The sequence below is a fragment of the Panthera leo genome, chromosome A3, assembly GCF_018350215.1.
Source record: "Panthera leo isolate Ple1 chromosome A3, P.leo_Ple1_pat1.1, whole genome shotgun sequence".
Classification (NCBI taxonomy): Eukaryota; Metazoa; Chordata; class Mammalia; order Carnivora; family Felidae; genus Panthera; species Panthera leo.
In genome coordinates, this window is record NC_056681.1 from 50,956,817 (window position 1) to 50,975,401 (window position 18,585).

Genomic DNA, 18,585 nt, shown 5'->3' on the forward strand with positions numbered 1-18,585 from the left:
AAGATTTATCTTTTTCTGACTTGTAAAAATAGGATAATACTTTCTAAACTGCAGCCTGTTACTAGTAATATATAGCATTAACTATGTTCAGTCTAAAAATCAAGACTGACTGGCTTAGTGAGTTAGGTTAAATTTTTAGTGCTCTAAAATGTGGAAGAATTACCAATATGGATGAATTCCAGTCTTAGGGAATCAGTGGCAACTTCAAGAGAAATGGGAATTATCACTGTATTTATTTATTTATTTATTTATTTATTTATTTATTTATTTATTTATTGTTAATGTTTATTTTTGAGAGAGAGACAGAGAGAGAACATGAGTGGGGGAGGAGCAGAGAGAGAGGGAGTCACAGAATCCGAAGCAGGCTCCAGGCTCTGAGCTGTCAGCATAGAGCCCAACGTGGGGCTTGAACTCAACGAACTGCAAGATCATGACTTGAGCCAAAGTTGGATGCTTAACTGACTGAGCTACCCAGGTGTCCCACCACTGTATTTATTTTTAATAATCATGTAAAAGTTACCCTAGATTAATTATACACTTGACTGAAGACTTCAGTGGTTATGTAGAATCTCCTTGAGGGATCCAGAGCGCTCATGAAAACCTTAAACTCAGTATTTCCAAAATTGCATCAAACCAGTGCTGATTTATCTCATTTTCTTTCCTGCCTCACAGTAACATCTACCAAATTACCACCTTTGAAGGTGGGCATGGCTTCACTCTAAGGCAGAGTGGATGTCCAGCCCCCTGTTTCCTTGTCCAGGCTTACCTCTTCTGTCCACCTTGCACTTAACCTTAAGCCTCCTTAGGCTTGAATGATAATGAGCTTACTGCAGTTTTCCTAGCTTTCCTAGTATACTTGCATGCTTTTGCACACATTGATTCCTCTACTTTCTTTTCCCATTTGCTAGGAATATTCCTATTTCTCCTTCAAGTCTTTGCTCAAGGCTTTTCTTGGCAGTACCTTCTCTGACCATGCAGGGTTCAGTATACCCCGAGCTACTGTGGTGTTTATAAGTTGAATGCATGTCTCCCCACAGTACTAAAATTTAAATTGCAAGGATATTGGCTTATTCACCTTTGTTATTCTGTCCTGAAGATGGAAAACCTTTTAGTAAGTATTGTGTACATTTGTGGAATAAATAAAAAGCAGTATATTGATAGTCTTCATACTGACTCCTCAGTATTCTTTTTTCCCAGATATTCCATGTCAATTTTAAGTCTTTTAATTTAATTTAATTTAATTTATTTTTTTATGTCTATTTATTTTAGAGAGAGAGACAGAATGCAAGTGGAGGAGGGGCAGAGAGAGAGGGAGACACAGAATCCAAAACAGGCTGTAGGCTTGGGTGGCTGGGCTCAAACCCACGAATCTTGAGATCATGACCTTAGCTGAAGTCAGACACTTAACTGACTGAACCCCTATTTTTTTACTTTTTAGAGAGAGTGCACACAAGCCCAGGAGAGGGACAAAAAGAGAAAGAAAGAGAATCTTAAGCAGGCTCCCCATTCAGCTCAGAGCCCGACGTGGGGCTCAGTCTCATGTCCCTGGAATCATGATCTGACCTGAAATCAAGAGTCATACTGTCAACCAACTGAGCCACCCAGGTGCCCCTAAGTCCTTCTAATGAATTTCTTCTGCCTTCCCCCCTTCTTCAGCTCCTTTTCCCATTTGCTTGCTTTTCCCATTTACTTTTCAAATTTGACTGGCTTTTTTTCATGAGTCTACATGGAACATGCTCCCTCTCCCAGGAATTCAAGCTGTCTACATTTCATTTTAATAGCCTTTGAGATTTAGTTCCAAAAAGCCTTTTCACATCAACTAGATGCAATTATGTCATGCCTGTCCTTACTTCCCCTTGTCTGAGCATGCAGTTTCCATGGCTCATTCTTCATTCTCCATATCACATACTTTTTCCTCACTGCTTGCTTATAGTTATACAGTCATAAAATCTGAGTTGAAAGAGACCTTAGAAGTTCATTATTTTTGCTTCTCACTCAGTGAAGGAATTGGCTCTGTGTGTCCAGTTGATGACTGTGTCACTGTTTAAACTCCCCCCCCCCCCCCCCCCCCCCCCGGGCCACTAACTGAATCCTTATGGGGACAGCCCATTCCACTCTTGCTAGGCAGCTCTAGTCATTCAGTAATTTCTCTTCACTGTGTCAGATTGACCTCTCTAGTCCATTCATGCATCCTAAGTTTTCCCTTGGGAACTCATTTCCCTAAAACAGACTATAGAGATGTTTGAATATACTTTGCTATCCCTTGATAGAGCAATAGGCTAAGAATGTTGGGAAAAATTCGGATTGCCTTGACTCACGCAGTGCTAGAAAATAATTTTTAGAAGGCTTAAAAACTTATGTGTAAGACATGAAACCCTTAAAGAACTTGGAAAAAATTCAGATGGATTTTTTTGAACCTCAGGGTATGAAAAGATTTTTTAAGCTTCACATTTAAGGAAGAAACCAGAAAGGAAAACATGGATTGGACTCTATGAAAATTGAAAGAGTCAGTGACAAATCAGGAAAAGATATTTGTAATACACATGAGAAGCACAGTTATATCTAACAGCTTTTGTTAATAAGAAGAACAAAAAAGGGGATACCCCGATGGGCAAATGGGGGAAAACATGAATTTAAGATTTATGAAAATATTCTGAAAAAAATACTCAAAATAGTGGACGTCAAATTAAGATGTCAGTGTTTGCCTGTGAACTTGACAAACACTTAAAAAGTGTTAATATACTGTATTGATGACTTCATAGTGAAATGAACATACAAATTTTATTTTTTGGTTTTTTTTTTTGAACATACTAATTTTGGAAATGTGAGCAGGTATATAGCCTTTTTGAGGAGGAGTTTGACAATATGTTCATACCTTTGATCAGGACAATATGTTCATACCTTTGATACTAGGAATTTATCATGAGGAAATTATCAGATGTACAAAATGATTGATGTTTATACAGGTGTGTCCCCTTGGGTCCTCTGGGAAGCAGATGCTGAAGTTAAGAGTGTTAGAAATAGATTGGGAGTGAGAAGCAGGGAGGGGAGGTAATGCCTGTAGGAGACAGGGAGGAAGCAGTACTGGAAAGGAAAAGGCTTCAGGCTCTGATGCAGATTTTGACAGCTGTGAAAGGAAAGAAGCTGAAGCAGAACTTGGCAGAGAGAGCCTCAGAGGATATTCAGGTCTGGCAGTCTGGGCCAACCCAGTGGAGACCACTCTGACTGCCTGTTAGGGGGGGCTCACCTAGTGCAGAAGGGGCCAGGCCCTGACACGCTCTTTGTGCTCAGTCCTGGGCTAGGGGCTGCCAGGAAGGAGTGGTCTTGGGTGGAATACTGTGCATCCTGAAGGCTCTAAAGCTGGAAGCTATCAGCCAACTGCATTCTTTGTAGCCAAAGGGCTAGTTCTTGCTGGAAGGGAGATGTAAGTACTATACCACAAAATGGATGTTCATTGCAGTGTTATTAAAATGACATGATTAGAAATGCTATTTTTTCCTATAATAAACATAAAGTACTCCCATTTCTAATTAAGAGTAGGAAGGTAACTTCAAGATAAGATTACATTTATTATTTTAAGCAGCCATGTATTACTGTAAACTTTTGTTAACCTTGATACCCCTAATTTTTTATCACATGAACTACTATCAAGAATTTACATGTCTTGATCTTTTGAGGCTGAATATTAGACTTTGTATTTACCCTCTAACTTTTATATTTACTGGAGATGATGGTAAAATTGAGGTGATATTTTGATGGGATTTAGACCACCCCAAACTGCCTTAAACTGAGACTGCCCTGGAGGAGATCCAGGTGTGCACATAGGAGGCCAATGTGTTGCTTTGCCTTACACTGCCCAGTCTCACTGGTTTCAGTTGAATTCTTTCTTTTTCCCCTGGGGTGTAATTAGCATCCACTTCTAGAATCAGGTAATGTTAGCACTTGTTTTTAGGAAAATTTTAGATCAACACTCTTAAGTTTATTTTAAAGTTTCCTTAACCTGAAGATTTAATAAAATGATTTTAATCAATGAGTCTGTGGAATCTTTCAAAGAACTCTAAGCCATACAATAGGCCTAGGTAATTATTTTGACCACTCTCTGCTTTTCCTTGTCTCTTACTTTTTTTTTTTTTTTTTTTTTTTTGGTCCTAAAGGACTCCAAGAAACACACCAGGGGACAGTTTGAAAACTTTGGTTCTTTGATTAATTTCTTTTTAATACGAAATTTATTGTCAAATTGGATTCTATACAACACCCAGTGCTCATCCAAAAAGATGCCCTCCTCAATGCCCATCACCCACCCTCCCCTCCCTCCTACCCCCCATCAACCCTCAGATTGTTCTCAGTTTTTAAGAGTCTCTTATGGTTTGGCTCTCCCTCTCTAACCTTTTTTTTTTTTCCTTCCGCTCCCCCATGGGTTTCTGGTAAGTTTCTCAGGATCCACATAAGAGTGAAAACATATGGTATCTGTCTTTCCGTGTATGGCTTATTTCACTTAGCATCACACTCTCCAGTTCCATCCATGTTGCTACAAAAGGCCATATTTCATTCTTTCTCATTGCCACGTAGTATTCCATTGTATATATAAAGCACAATTCCTTTATCCATTCATCAGTTGATGGACATTTAGGCTCTTTCCATAATTTGGCTATTGTTGAAAGTGCTGCTGTAAACATTGGGGTACAAGTGCCCCTATGCATCAGCACTCCTGTATCCCTTGGGTAAATTCCTAGCAGTGCTATTGCTGGGTCATAGGGTAGATCTATTTTTAATTTTTTGAGGAACCTCCACAGTGTTTTCTAGAGCAGCTGCACCAGTTTTCATTTCCACCAACAGTGCAAGAGGGTTCCCGTTTCTCCACATCCTCTCCAGCATCTATAGTCTCCTGATTTGTTCATTTTAGCCACTCTGACCAGCACGAGGTGGTAATCTCAGTGTGGTTTTGATTTGTATTTCCCTGATGAGGCGTGATGTTGAGCATCTTTTCATGTGCCTGTTGGCCATCTGGATGTTTTCTTTAGAGAAGTGTCTATTCATGTCTTCTGCCCATTTCTTCACTGGATAATTTTTTTTTTTTCGGGTGCGGAGTTTGGTGAGTTCTTTATAAATTTTGGATACTAGTCCTTTGTCAGATAATGTCATTTGCAAATATCTTTTCCCATTCCTGCGGTTGCCTTTTAGTTTTGTTGATTGTTTCCTTTGCAGTGCAGAAGCTTTTTATCTTCATGAGGTCCTAATAGTTCATTTTTGCTTTTAATTCCCTTGCCTTTGGGGATGTGTCAAGTAAGAAATTGCTGCAGCTGAGGTCAGAGATGTTTTTTCCTGCTTCTTCTCTAGGGTTTTGATGGTTTCCTGTCTCACATTCAGGTCCTTCATCCATTTTGAGTTTATTTTTGTGAATGGTGTAAGAAAATGGTCTAGTTTCATTCTTCTGTGTGTTGCTGTCCAGTTCTCCCAGCACTATTTGTTAAAGAGACTGTCTTTTTTCCATTGGATTTTCTTTCCTGCTTTGTCAAAGATTAGCTGGCCATACTTTTGTGGGTCCAATTCTGGAGTCTCTATTCTATTCCTTGGTCTATGTGCCTGTTTTTGTGCCAATACCATGCTATCTTGATGATTACAGCTTTGTAGTAGAGGCTAAAGGCTGGGATTGTGATGCCCCCTGCTTTGGTCTTCTTCAAAATTACTTTAGCTATTCGGGGCCTTTTGTGGTTCCATGCAAGTTTTAGGATTGCTTGTTCTAGCTTCGAGAAGAATGCTGGTACAATTTTGATTGGGATTGCATTAAATGTGTAGATTGCTTTGGGTAGTATTGACATTTTAACAATATTTGTTCTTCCAATCCATGAGCACAGAATGTTTTTCCATTTCTTTATAGCTTCTTCAATTTCCTTCATAAGCTTTCTATAGTTTTCAGCATACAGATCTTTTACATCTTTGGTTAGGTTAATTCCTAGGTATTTTATGGTTCTTGGTGCAATTGTGAATGGGATCAGTTTCTTTATTTGTCTTTCTGTTGCTTCATTATTAGTGTATAAGAATGCAACTAATTTCTGTACATTGATTTTGTATCCTGAGACTTTGATTAATTTTATAAAGATAAAAATTGTGGGAAAATAAAATTAAAATGAAGCTATTAAAACCAAGTCACATTTCTTTTCCTCTAAGGCTCATTGTTATACCTAGAGAAAGGGGCAGTTTCAAGAATGTTTACAAGTAAGGAAACTTGTTATCTAATGTATTTTGTGAAAGAATCAGCAAATGTTTCCCCATAATTGGCTGATAGGAAAAAGGTCATCTACTATATGTCTCCCTAGGGACCCAGAACAATTGTGTGCCACCTCTGTTGTATTGCCGATACTCCCCAAAGTGAAATTTTGAAGAAATTTCCTTCAGCTATCTCAATGTTTTGGTACTTTTTTTCCCATGATTCATTATATATTATAACTTAAAAAAAAGTGTGTTAGACTTTGCCAGGAATTAAAGGTACTATATGTTTTTTACTTCTAGGTAGTGTATGTATAGATTTAAATATATATGTGTTTGTGAATGTATGATGTATATATGTATTTAAAACAAAGTGTAAAAGCAAACTGCATAATCGAGTGTAGGTAGTGGTTTCATTAGTCTAACTTAGGATGAGACTGTGATTGCCTGTCATGAGTTTGTGTTTCTCAGAGGTAAGTTCTTAAGGTCAGGGCTGTGTCTTACTCCTCTTGAGACCCTGGTACCCAGCACAGTGATTTACACATAGTAAGTGATCATTGATATTGCAGACTGGAATTTCACTTCCAGTTTGTTGTTTTGTTTTGTTTTGTTTTAATTTAGGTTTTGCCACTAGAAGGACTTGGTCAGCTCTTGTCCCCTTCTTATTTTACCTTCAATAATGTCCTGTTAATTTATTAAAACCTTTTTATTCTAAAACTTGTTTTGGAAATTTGACTAGTCAGGTAGCAGCAGTGGAAAATATTAAAAACAACTATTTATAATATTTTTATGTGACTCATTCATACTTCCTGATCAAAACTTTTATCCACAGAGATATTAAGTAGACTTTTTGGCAGGTATTCAGAAACACAGGAAGTGAATAATCAAAAGCAGATCTTTGAAATGAGCTTACATAAATGACAGAAAAATAACCTAGGTTTTATTAGTCAGAATTTAATGATGAACTAGTACAAAACTTATCCTGTTTTTTTAAGCAAATTTTACTTATCAACCGAATTGCTTACTAAGCAAGCATTTAACAAAAATATGCTATTCATTACATTAAAACCCTAAAGCTACTTTCTTACCATATTTTTTTTTACATCAGGAAGTAGCATTCAGCATGGGATGTTCTACACTTTTACTCGATTTATCTAAGGCAAGGCTCTCAACAGGGTCCCCAAACAGTTGTGTTCTGTGGTACTTCTTTGCCTTTACCAACAAGTGAGACTCTTGAGATAGACTCTTCAAAATTCCTCAGTCAGCTACTCATCTCTTGTCTCTAATCTGTTTCTCATCCTCCTTCATAACCTCATTCATAATTGCAAAAGGAGACAATGAACTTTTTTTTTCCCTGTACCAAACTACTGTACTCATGATTTACTTTCCCCAAATACAAAATTTTACCTCGCTCCAGTGCTTAGGGATTTTTTTCTACCCTAAATGCCACCTTCTCTCTTGGTATATATACCACTTTCCTGACTCATTTCAATATTATTGTCTTCTCTGAAAACTGCTTTGGCCTTTAATGATCTCTTTCTCCACATGTCTGTAACTACCATTGCTCTTTCCCTTAGTTCTTTCTTACTTTTCTGTTCTGGCATAGGAGAGGGACATGAGCTACTGCCTACATGCCACACAATGACCAGAGGTGAGACAGCTGGATGGAGGGAGTAAGGTGAAGTATATATATAATTAAAAAACAAAACCTTAGGCCAATTTGATGTGCTTTGTATCATTATGTAATTTTCACTTTTTAAATTATGAAAATATGGCTATTATCTGTAAGTGTTCATCACAGAGCTTTTGTTGTGTGCTTTTATATAAGGACATCTTCCAACTTACAGGAGTCATTTCATGTTGGAACAATGTGTTCAGTTGTATGTGTAGTGGTTAAGTCACAAGGCCAGCCTTCAAAAGCTTCTGTTACCCAGAATGTACAGAGGTAGATTGTTGTTAGCTTTCTGTAAAATCCAGTTATGATATATACCTGTCTATCTGTGAGATTGCATTCACAATCCCAGTGTGTGTGTGTATGGGGGCGGGTGTGTGTATGGGTGTGCATGGTGCCAGAAACACTATTTTCTTGCTACAGTGGTAAGGTTCTTCTCCCTTTCATCATATATTGTCATATACAAAACAGAATACTATACCACAGAATGAATGTAGTAGATCTACATATTAGAAGCAGTTTTCAGGAGAGATTAAGGGAAAAAAAATCACAATGCAGAGCAATAGACCACTACCATTTATATAAACAAAGACACCTGCATATTCACTTATGTTCATACATGTATGGTCTGTCTCTGGAAGTATACATAGGTTTGCTGAAGTACTAGCAAGTCAAGGGTAGGAAGGGAACTTATTTTGCAGTTTTCTTATTGGCACTGTTTGCATTTTTCTTACTATAATCCATTTTACTGCTTTTTTAAAAATGCCACATTTCCTTAGTATCTTGTGTAGTCAAAAGTAGGATAGCAGTTTTTGAGGTAGTATGGATTTGAAATTCCCACAACTTCTCTTGTACCTTTTTCCCCCCATTCCTCACTGTTGCAAACAGTGAATATGTGTTTGGTTTACAACTTGGGACAGTAGTAGAAGGAATATCTGCTTTGCAGGCAGATCAGACCTATGTCTACAGCATACTGGCTTTTATGATTTGGAGTAATTTATTTAATTTTATAGAAGCCTTGAATATGTATAGCTCAGAAAATAATAAACATAGTTAAATAAGAAAATATACTTAATGAGCTGCATAGTGATAGACATATAATAGGAATTCTATAAATGATAATTATTTCTATTTTAGTTGGATAACTAAAGGACTTGTTTAAGTTTTTTTTAATTCATTTATGTTTATTTATTTTTGAGAGAGAGAGTGACATAGTGCGAGCAGAGGACGGGCAGAGAGAGAGACACACACACACACACACACACACACACACACACACACACACAGAATCCAAAGCAGGCTCCAGGCTTTGAGCCATCAGCACAGAGCCCAATGTGGGGCTTGAGCCCATGAACAGTGAGATCATGACCTGCGCCGAAGTTGGATGATTGACTGAGCCACCCAGATGCCCCAGGACTTGTTCAGATTTTTAAATCACTGCTTTCTTAAATGTACTAAAATTGGATCGTTAACAATTGTATTTACTCTGGCATGCTTCTGTGGCAAGTACCTAATTTTGAATATCTCCTTGGCTCTTAGAGTATTTTTTTAGTGAAATAGCTTATTTTCCCTTTTTAATCCTGTAAAGTCTTTTAAGTAAAAGTAATGTTCTTTGTTTTCCTGGATGTAAATGGGAGTTTACTCTTTTATAATATTTTTGCATATGTGGGTAAATGTTTTAATATATATTATATATTGCATATATTTATCCAGCAAGGAAACCATGGTTTTAAACATGAGTCAAGTGTGTAGATTACAAGTGACAACTTGATGATAATGAAAATTTTTAAATTCCTTTTTAACATGGATATATTATTTAGATATAGGGTTTTTTAGAGTAATATTTTTTTAATATATTTTTTTCTTTTTTTAGCTCTTTCAGTCTCACATGCCAACAAAAACAACTTGTCCATCCTCACAAGTATCTGATGATGAACAGAAAGTGAGTATATCTTTCAAATAGAGCCATATTGTACTCCACATACCTATAGGATTTCAAAATAACTGCTCAGAGACCTGACATTTTGTTTGTACCTTGAATGTAAATTAACTTTTATGTTGATTGAAATTGAAAATCAGTAATAGATTGAATAATTGTTGAATGTTTTCAGTGTCTCTTACCGATGTATGGGACTTGAAACAAATTAAAACTCTTGACTGCTTCCAGAGCATTCAGTAGGAGGACTAGCACTGCTTTTGCTGGGCATGCTTACAGAACTTGGTGGGTATAGAGAACTCCTTTAATGACAGGGTGTAGGAAGTCTCCAGGTGGACCTGCAGATGCCTTCCTGAGTGTGAGATCAAGCTCTTAATGCTTCCAACATTCTTCTAAGTGTGCCTGCATAAGAGGGATGTGCTTTAGTAATTCATATTAAAATATATATTAAAAAAGAGGGAGTATGTTTAACTTGGTGAAAGAGGTGAGTTGATGAGTTTTTAAATAGAAAATGGCAAAAACAAGCACAGGTAATTCAGTAAGATTAAATTATTTCCTTTAGTTCTGTGCCCATTAAGCCTCTTCTTGCTTTTCTCTCTTCCTTCACAAATGCTAAGTTCCCCATGGTTTTGATAAATTATAGTTTGACCACCAAACTACCATCCTTTTTATCTTTTTTCTCTCATTGGTAATAATGGTCTGCTCCATCTTTATTTTATCAACTTGCAAACTTTTAGAATTACTCTTTATCTGCCTTCTAACACATTGCTTTGCTGAAACTGCTGTCAATAGTCACTAGTAATCCTTTAGTGATGAATGCACTGAGTGGATTGCTTAGTCCTCATTTTCTCTGGTCCCTGTTCTTCGTTAAATTATGGTGACCACTGGCACATTTTTGAGAAGCTTCTGTTATTTTCATGACCTAACAGTCTTACAGCTGTAGAACGAGAAGGGATTCTACAGGCCATTTACTTCAAGTTTTATCTGATAAGCATGTGCTAATCAAGTAAAAACTCTAACAAGTATCTAATCTTGAATACTTTCATTACTGGGAAGCACAGTGTTTCTTCACTTTCTCTTTTTTTTTTTAAATGTTTTAATGTTTATTTATTTATTTTAAATATTTTTTAAGGAAGTATGATTGACATATCAAAATTATATATATTTTTTAAAGTTTAAAGCTTTTTGTTTTTATTTTTTTATTTTATTATTTCTTTTAATGTGAAATTTATTTTTGAGGAAGAGAGAGAGAGAGACAGAGTGTGATCAGGGGAGAGGCACAGAGAGAGGGAGACACAGAATCCGAAGCAGGCTCCCAGCTCTGAGCTGTTAGCACAGAGCCCAATGCAGGGCTGGAACTCAAGAATGGCAAGATCATGACCTAAGCCGAAGTCGGACGCTTAACCTGACTGAGGCACCCAGGTGCCACTTTACTTTCTTTTTCTTAATGATAAAGATAACATACTTATGTGACTAAAAGGGATCTAAAGGGCAGAAATGAGAATATAGTATACTAGTTTTCTATTGCCCCATAACAAATTGCCGTGAATTCAGCTTCTTAAAACGACACCTATTTATTAGCTCATAGTTCTGTAGGTTATAAGACTAGGTTGGCATAGCTTGCTTCTCTGCTCAGGGTCTCACTTAAGATGTTGGCTGGCTGGGTTCTTATTTGAAGCTCCCCTTCAGACTCTTTCAGGTTGTTGGCAGAATTTAGTTTCTTGCTGGCTGGTTGCTGTCAGCTCCTAGAGAACATTCTTATGTCCTTGCCATATGCTTCTCTGTCATTCATACAACAGGGGAGAACTAATGTCAAATCAGGTTTCAAATCCCTTTCACCTGAAAGATCCCAGTGCATTTTAAGGGCTCACCTGATTAGTTCAGACCCACCAAGGATAATCTCCCTTTCTTAGATTAACTGATTTGGGACCTTAATTACATCTGCAAAATCCCTTCATAGCAGCAGATAGTTTGCTGTTGGGTTGAAAAAATAGAAGATTGTGAGTACACCAGAGGCCATGAATCCTGGGGTCCATCTTGGAATTCTACCTACCATATACAGTAACAAGTGAATCTTTCTCACCTCCACCTCCAAGACCACTCCCTCAACCTGCAAATCCATTCTCCATTAATAACCACTCTCATGGACATTTTCATCCATATTCATATATATGAGAAAATATGAAAAAAATAATACTTTTTTTTCTTAGTCAAATCACAGTAAAAAAAAAGTCACTTAGTTTTTGAGACTTAACCATGTTGTGGCATGTATCAGTAGTTTAGTATTCCGTTGTATGGATATACTACATTTTATTTACCCATTCAACAATTGTTGGATATTTGGGTTGTTTCTAGTTTTTGACTATTTGGACCAAAGCTTCCATGAACATTCATGTGTGTGGATGCATGTTTTTATTTATCTTGGATACCTTCAGTTAGGGATTTTTGGTTATGTATAGTAATGTGTATTTAACTTTATAAGAAAGTACTCAACTGTTATCCAAAGTGGCTGTACTGTTTTGCTTTTGTACCAGAAAATTTATCAGAGTTCCATTTGTTCTTCAGAATCTCTAATGCATGACATTATATGCCTGCTAAATTTTAGACATTTTAGTGGTTATTCAGTGGTATCTTACTGTAGTTTTAATTCACATTTGCCTGATAATGTTGCGCACTCTTTCATTCACTGATTGGCTATTTTGTTATCTCTGTTCATGTCTTTTACCCATTAAAAAAATAGATTGTTATTATTGAATCATATGTATTCTGAGTGTATGTGCTTTGTCATATATATATGTCATATATATAATATTTTCTTCCAGTCTGTGACTTACATATTCCTTGATGATCACAAGTTTTTAATATTGATAAGGTAGAAAAATATAAATAATAAGATTATCCCAATACCACACTTCCTGGTGATTGTAACTTTATGATTAGATAGTATAAATCCTTTAGCTTTGTTCTTTTCCATAATTGTTTTAGCTATTCTAAATCATCTGCATTTCCATATAAATTTTAGAATGATCTTGTCAGTTACTATATTGACAGCATGGAGTTGAGTCATTCTTTTATCCAATCTGGCAATTTCCTTCTTTTAACTGAAATGTTTATATATTCACTGTCCATTATGGTAGCCACTAGTCACATGTGGCTATTTAAATTTAAATTAGTTAAATAAAATGTAAAAACCAGTTCCTCAGTTGCACTAGTCCCATTTGAAGTGTTCAATATCTGCATGTGGCTGGTGGCTACCTGTTGCATAGATCAGATACAGAACACTTCCACCATTACAGGAAGTTCATTCTATCAGATACCGTTGGTTTAGATCATTTACATTTAATTTAACTATAGGTATAGCTAGGTTTAAGTCTGCCAATTTGCTGCTGTTTGTTTTCTCTTTGTCCCATTTGTTCTTTCATTTTTCTTCTTTTTCTGCCTTTTTTTTGGATTCGTTTTTTTTATTGCATTTCATCTTTACTATTGACTTCTTACCTATACCTCTTTGGTCTTTTATTTTTTTTTAAATAGTAGTTGATGTACGCTTTAATTTATTACACATATCTTCCAACAATATTATAATACTTCATGTATAATACAGAAACCTTACAATCATAACTGTCAATTCCCTCTGTTGTGTTGTCATTATCATACATTCTATTTCTCCATGATTCCAAATTCTGCAATATATTGTTGTTGCTTTAAATGGTAATATTTTCAAGAAATTAAAACGAAAAGTTATTTTACACACATTTACATGTCATTTTTTTCTTTTGTCATTTTATTGATTATTTTCTGTGGTCTTATGCTTTGCATTGTTTTTTTGTGAGAAAACTGTAGTCATTTTATGTATTATTTGTGTGTAATATGTCTCCCCACATCTGGTTGTTCATAAAATTTTTCTTTATCCTCTTGTTGAAACATTTTGTTCTGATATGGCTAGTTGTGGGTTCCTCTGGATTTTTCCTGTTTGTAGTTTGCTGAAATTCTTGGATCTCTGAGTTCATGTTTAGAATATTGGAAAAATTTCAGTCACTGTTACTAATATATTTCTTTCCATCCTCCTCCAGTCTCTCCCCATCTGTTCTATATGATACTCCAGTTACAGGTATGTTAGACCATTTGATATCATTCCACAGTTTTTGGAGCTCTATTGCAGTTTTATCTTTTCTATGAGAGACTTTTAGCTTGGAGAAATAAAGGTATTTAGCTTGGATGATAACTATTGAAGAAATCTTTCCTTCCATTGTTTGATCTGCTGTTAATATGGTTCAATAAGTTTTTTATTCAGATGTTGTATTTTTCCTTCCAGGAATTCCATTTGCTGACTTTTGTTGTTGAGAGCTTCTATATCTCTCTTGTAATTCTGTCATGTTAGCCACTATATCCATCTCTTTTTCCTGTAGAAAAAGAGTATAGTTTTCTTCTTCAGCATATTTATCATAGTTATTTTAAAGTTCTTATCAGCTGATTCAACATCTGGTTCATTTGTGGATCTCTTTCTGTGCTTTTTTCCCCCTTGACTGTGAATCACATTTTTCTACTTCTTCCTCTAGTAATTTTTTATTATATGTTAGATACTGTGGATAGTACATTGTGGAGGTGTTGGATTTTGTTTTCTTCTTCTGAAGAGTGTTGACCTTTGTTCTAGCAGGCAGTAAATTGCTAGGTTGTTGCATTGTTCATGTTGAACCTTGGTTATAGGCTTTTTTAGGGCAGGTCTATTTCAGCTGTGTATTAGGGAACATTTCTGATTTCTGGGATGTGATCCTTACTCCTAAAATGTAGTCCATATAGTTTTTCAATGGAAAGCCTGAAGTGTTTACTGAGCCCCTTTAACTTATAGACTTAAAATTTATGCTCCCCAGGATGGCATTCTTGAAAACTCTATATAGCTCCTTCCAATTTCCATCCCCCTCCCCCCTTTAGGCTCTTTGTGCTCCCCTTATACTCAAGTTCAGCAGTCAGCCTGAGTTTTAAGAGGAGTGTATTTGTAGATTTTAGTCCAAAATCTTCTTCCTTTCTGGAATTTTCTTCTTCAATTTTCAGCTGATCTACCTGCTCTTGTTTCCAACTGACTACTCAACCCAGTAAGACTACTACTTCCATCTTGAGGTCTATCTTCTTTGTGTAGCAGTGACTAGGTTGTGCCCTCGGAAAGACCTAGAAAATGTACATCTCACCCTACATGGTCTCCTGTTCCCAAAAGTCTCATTCCCTCTAGTGTCTATTGGCCTTTGGTTGCACTTCAGCAACTTGGAAGAATTGATTATAATTGTTAATTAGTAGGAACATTAGTGTGACATAAGTTTGCTGTCCCATTGCTGGGAGCTAAAACTGTATAATTTTGTATTGTACTTTATTCATGTAACATTTAAATTAAAATTTAAATTGCTAAATATTTATCATAAACATATTTAATCACTTTAAACATTCCATTTTATGAATGAATATGCCATAGTTTACATGATTATTTTCCTATTTTTTGGAAATCAAATATTCGTGATAAACAATGCTGGACTCTCATTGTATGAAGAAAATAAGAAATGCAGATGTGTTTTGAGGGTCTGGACACAGATTTCTCACAAATTTGCTTAACACATTTATATCTTGGTGAAGGTATAATGATCATAAAATCTTTAGTTTCTTTGATAAATTATATTTATCATTTGAAATGTGCTTATATCCTATTTTAGTAAAAGGTTTTTTTTTTTTAAATTATTGCCATTGTGTTTGTTTTCTTTCAGCAAAAAAGAGAAAATACTCGTTCTTTAACTATGTCTGGCCATGTTGGTTTTGAGAGTTTGCCTGATCAGCTGGTTAATAGATCCATTCAGCAAGGCTTCTGTTTTAATATTCTCTGTGTGGGTAAGGGCCAAACTCTTCTTCTATATTATTCCTTTATATTCCTTGTGTTCTCTTCATTCTTGCAAAGAGTATGATGCTCATGTCATTAATTTGATATCATGATCGCAGATTTTTTCAGTTATTTAAATTCTATTAGTTTTTTCTTAGCTTTTCTGCTTTAAATTTTTTTTGTTCTTTAAATATTTCAGTACTTTCTTCAGAGTTCTGAGTAACTTAGCATACATACTTACTTTTATGTTCTGCTAATGACTCAGTGGACCAGCCTTTATATGTATGTCTTTCATAGACAACTCAGCCTTTGAAATGTTTGAAATATTTGGGATCCCTTGAAACCACTCTGGGAGTTCTATTTTTTTCTCATTTGTCTTAATGCACCTGTGAAGATATACCTTTGTTTCTTTCAGGGGAAACTGGAATTGGAAAATCAACATTGATTGACACACTGTTTAATACTAATTTTGCAGACCATGAATCCTCACATTTTTTCCCACATGTTAGACTTAAAGCTCAGACATATGAACTCCATGAAAGTAATGTTCGATTGAAATTGACCATTGTGAATACAGTAGGATTTGGTGACCAAATAAACAAAGAAGAAAGGTATGTGTTTTCTTATTGTAATGAAATAAGTTTTTTCTTATTTTAAGACAATTGTCTGAGGTGCGTGCATTAAGCATCTGACTTCGGCTCAGGTCATAATCTCACAGTTTGCAAGTTAAAGCCCTGTGTCAGGCTCTGTGCTGACAGCTGAGTGCCTGGAGCCTGCTTCAGATTCTGTGTCTCCCTCTCTCTGTGCCATTCCCCCACTCACGCTCTATCTTTCTCTCTTAAAAATTAGTAAAAACATTAAAAAAAAAAGACATTTGTCTTGTGCCATGATTTGGTTTTCTACTATGGAAATTCAAACCCTTCCTCCCAGACTTTAATTTTTTTAATAATTCAGCTATATTTTGTTCTTAACAAATTGACATTTTCTATCCAGTTTAATTTTTTTAGAATAATTTGAATCACATTATTGAAATGTGTATTTCAGCAAAAATTATTTTAATTATTCATATGCCAATTTGGTATATAATAAGTGATTTGTACTAATTTTCAGGCAGGAAATTATTTTGTTGAGGGTAAAATAACAAGACATACAGTGGCAGATATATAATGGCCCAATCCATGGTGCTTGAATTTTTTGTGTGTGAAATTCTAACCAAATCAGCCAGGTACATTATTAAGCATTGCAGGAAAGGTCTGATATAAATAAATTATTACTTATATTTTATAGGATATCATTATTTCTCCTATGATACTATAAAGAATGATTATAGAATCTATATGAAATTTAAAGTATGAAATAGGGAAATAGATTGGAGTAAAGCAATAACATTTTGTTCTCTTTCCTTTTCAAAATGCATATATTTTCATTATTAGAGGTAATTTTTTAGTTTCCTAAAGTTTGCTTGAGAGGAGAAATATTTTGCATAATTGGCTCCCTTTATGTGACTTATGTTAGCCTATCAGCACATTTATGTGGGTTTTCTAGAGGAAGAAGATTAGTGGTAGAGTCAAAGGCCTGTGACATGTTGCTTTAAATCTTCATAATTTTTTTATAATTTTCTATGTAGACATCTTATACAGCTTTATTCAAATTTATTCTTAAATATTTGGCATTTTGATGCTTTCATAGATGATATCTTTTAGAAATACTTCACTTTCTATTTGGTGTATAGAAATATAATCGATTTTGCATATAGGGACATTTGTAAATTCTCTGATTAATTCCAAAAATTCATCTCTAAATTTGTGTAGATTTTCTATGTATGTAATGTGTAATCTCCAAATAATGACATTTATATATCTTTTTTTTCAGTTTTTTTTGTTCCTTTTAAAATAAATTTTATTGATGTATAATTTATATAGCATAAATAAAATGCACTGATTTTTTTAAGTGTACAATTCAGTTAATTTTTACACATACATGGTTTCATAACCACCACCAGGACTATAATATAGGATATATCTATAGTCTTGGGTTCTTTCCTCAGACATATATGCAGATTAGTGCTTCACCAAAGACTGGAGGGAACTGCTGTCCAGATCATTAGCACTTTTGTTGGTGCAGCTGTCTTCTGTTTAGTGTTTTTGCCTACAAATTTTATTTGCCTTGGCCTCCCTGAACTCCTGTTTCTGTCTCCTCAACTTGGTGAGCCCACCAGGCTCTGGCTCTCTTGTGCTGTGCCCTGGAAACTTATATCCAGGGAGTAAGCTGAGGGAATTATAAAGTTTTTCTCATTTATTTCCCTTCTGAATGAACACAGTTTTATATGGTGTGTTGTCCCATGTCTTGAGAGCCTTTTTCGTGTATTTTATCCAAGTTTCTAATTGTTTAGGGTGGGAGAGTAAATCCAGTCCCAGTTACTTCATCATGGCTGCAGAGAGTTTTTATTTTTTTTTCTTCCATTTTTAAAACCTGACTGCACTGGATAGAATGTACAGTATTATATTGGATAGCCAGTAGTATTAGTGGGTATCTTTGCCTTGTCCTGATACAAAGGGAAAGCTTGATTTTTACCACGTATTATGCTTCCCTGCTTTTTTAAACATTTTAGTTGTAGTAAGGAAGTTTCATTGTATTACTGGTAAGGGCTTTTTTTTCTCATGAATAAATATTATCAGATATTATTTTGTTTATTCATTCTGTAGAAAAGAATTTACTTTCTCTTATTTAATCTGTAGCAAGGTGAATTTTAGTAACTGATTTTTCATTGGTAAATTAGCCTTGAAATCTTAAATACCATTTTGCATACTTAAGATTATAAATTATTTTACCGATGTTTGTTTTTTTACTTTGGGTCTTATTCATTGTGTTTTTTTTTTTCTCATATGCTTGGTTATTTTTTATTGTAGGTAT

At 35.3% G+C, this 18,585-nt stretch overlaps 1 protein-coding gene across 4 annotated transcripts in view; it reads left to right on the forward strand.

Moving 5' to 3' along the window:
- The window catches only part of SEPTIN10 (septin 10), a 65,362-nt gene that overhangs the window by 16,521 nt on the left and 30,256 nt on the right, over window positions 1–18,585 (forward strand). For all 4 annotated transcript variants that reach the window (XM_042931817.1, XM_042931819.1, XM_042931818.1 and 1 more), the window contains exons 2-4: window positions 9,753–9,821; window positions 15,563–15,683; window positions 16,088–16,283. In XM_042931817.1, coding sequence (XP_042787751.1) covers window positions 9,753–9,821; window positions 15,563–15,683; window positions 16,088–16,283 — 386 coding nt within the window. The remainder of the gene's footprint in view (window positions 1–9,752; window positions 9,822–15,562; window positions 15,684–16,087; window positions 16,284–18,585) is intronic.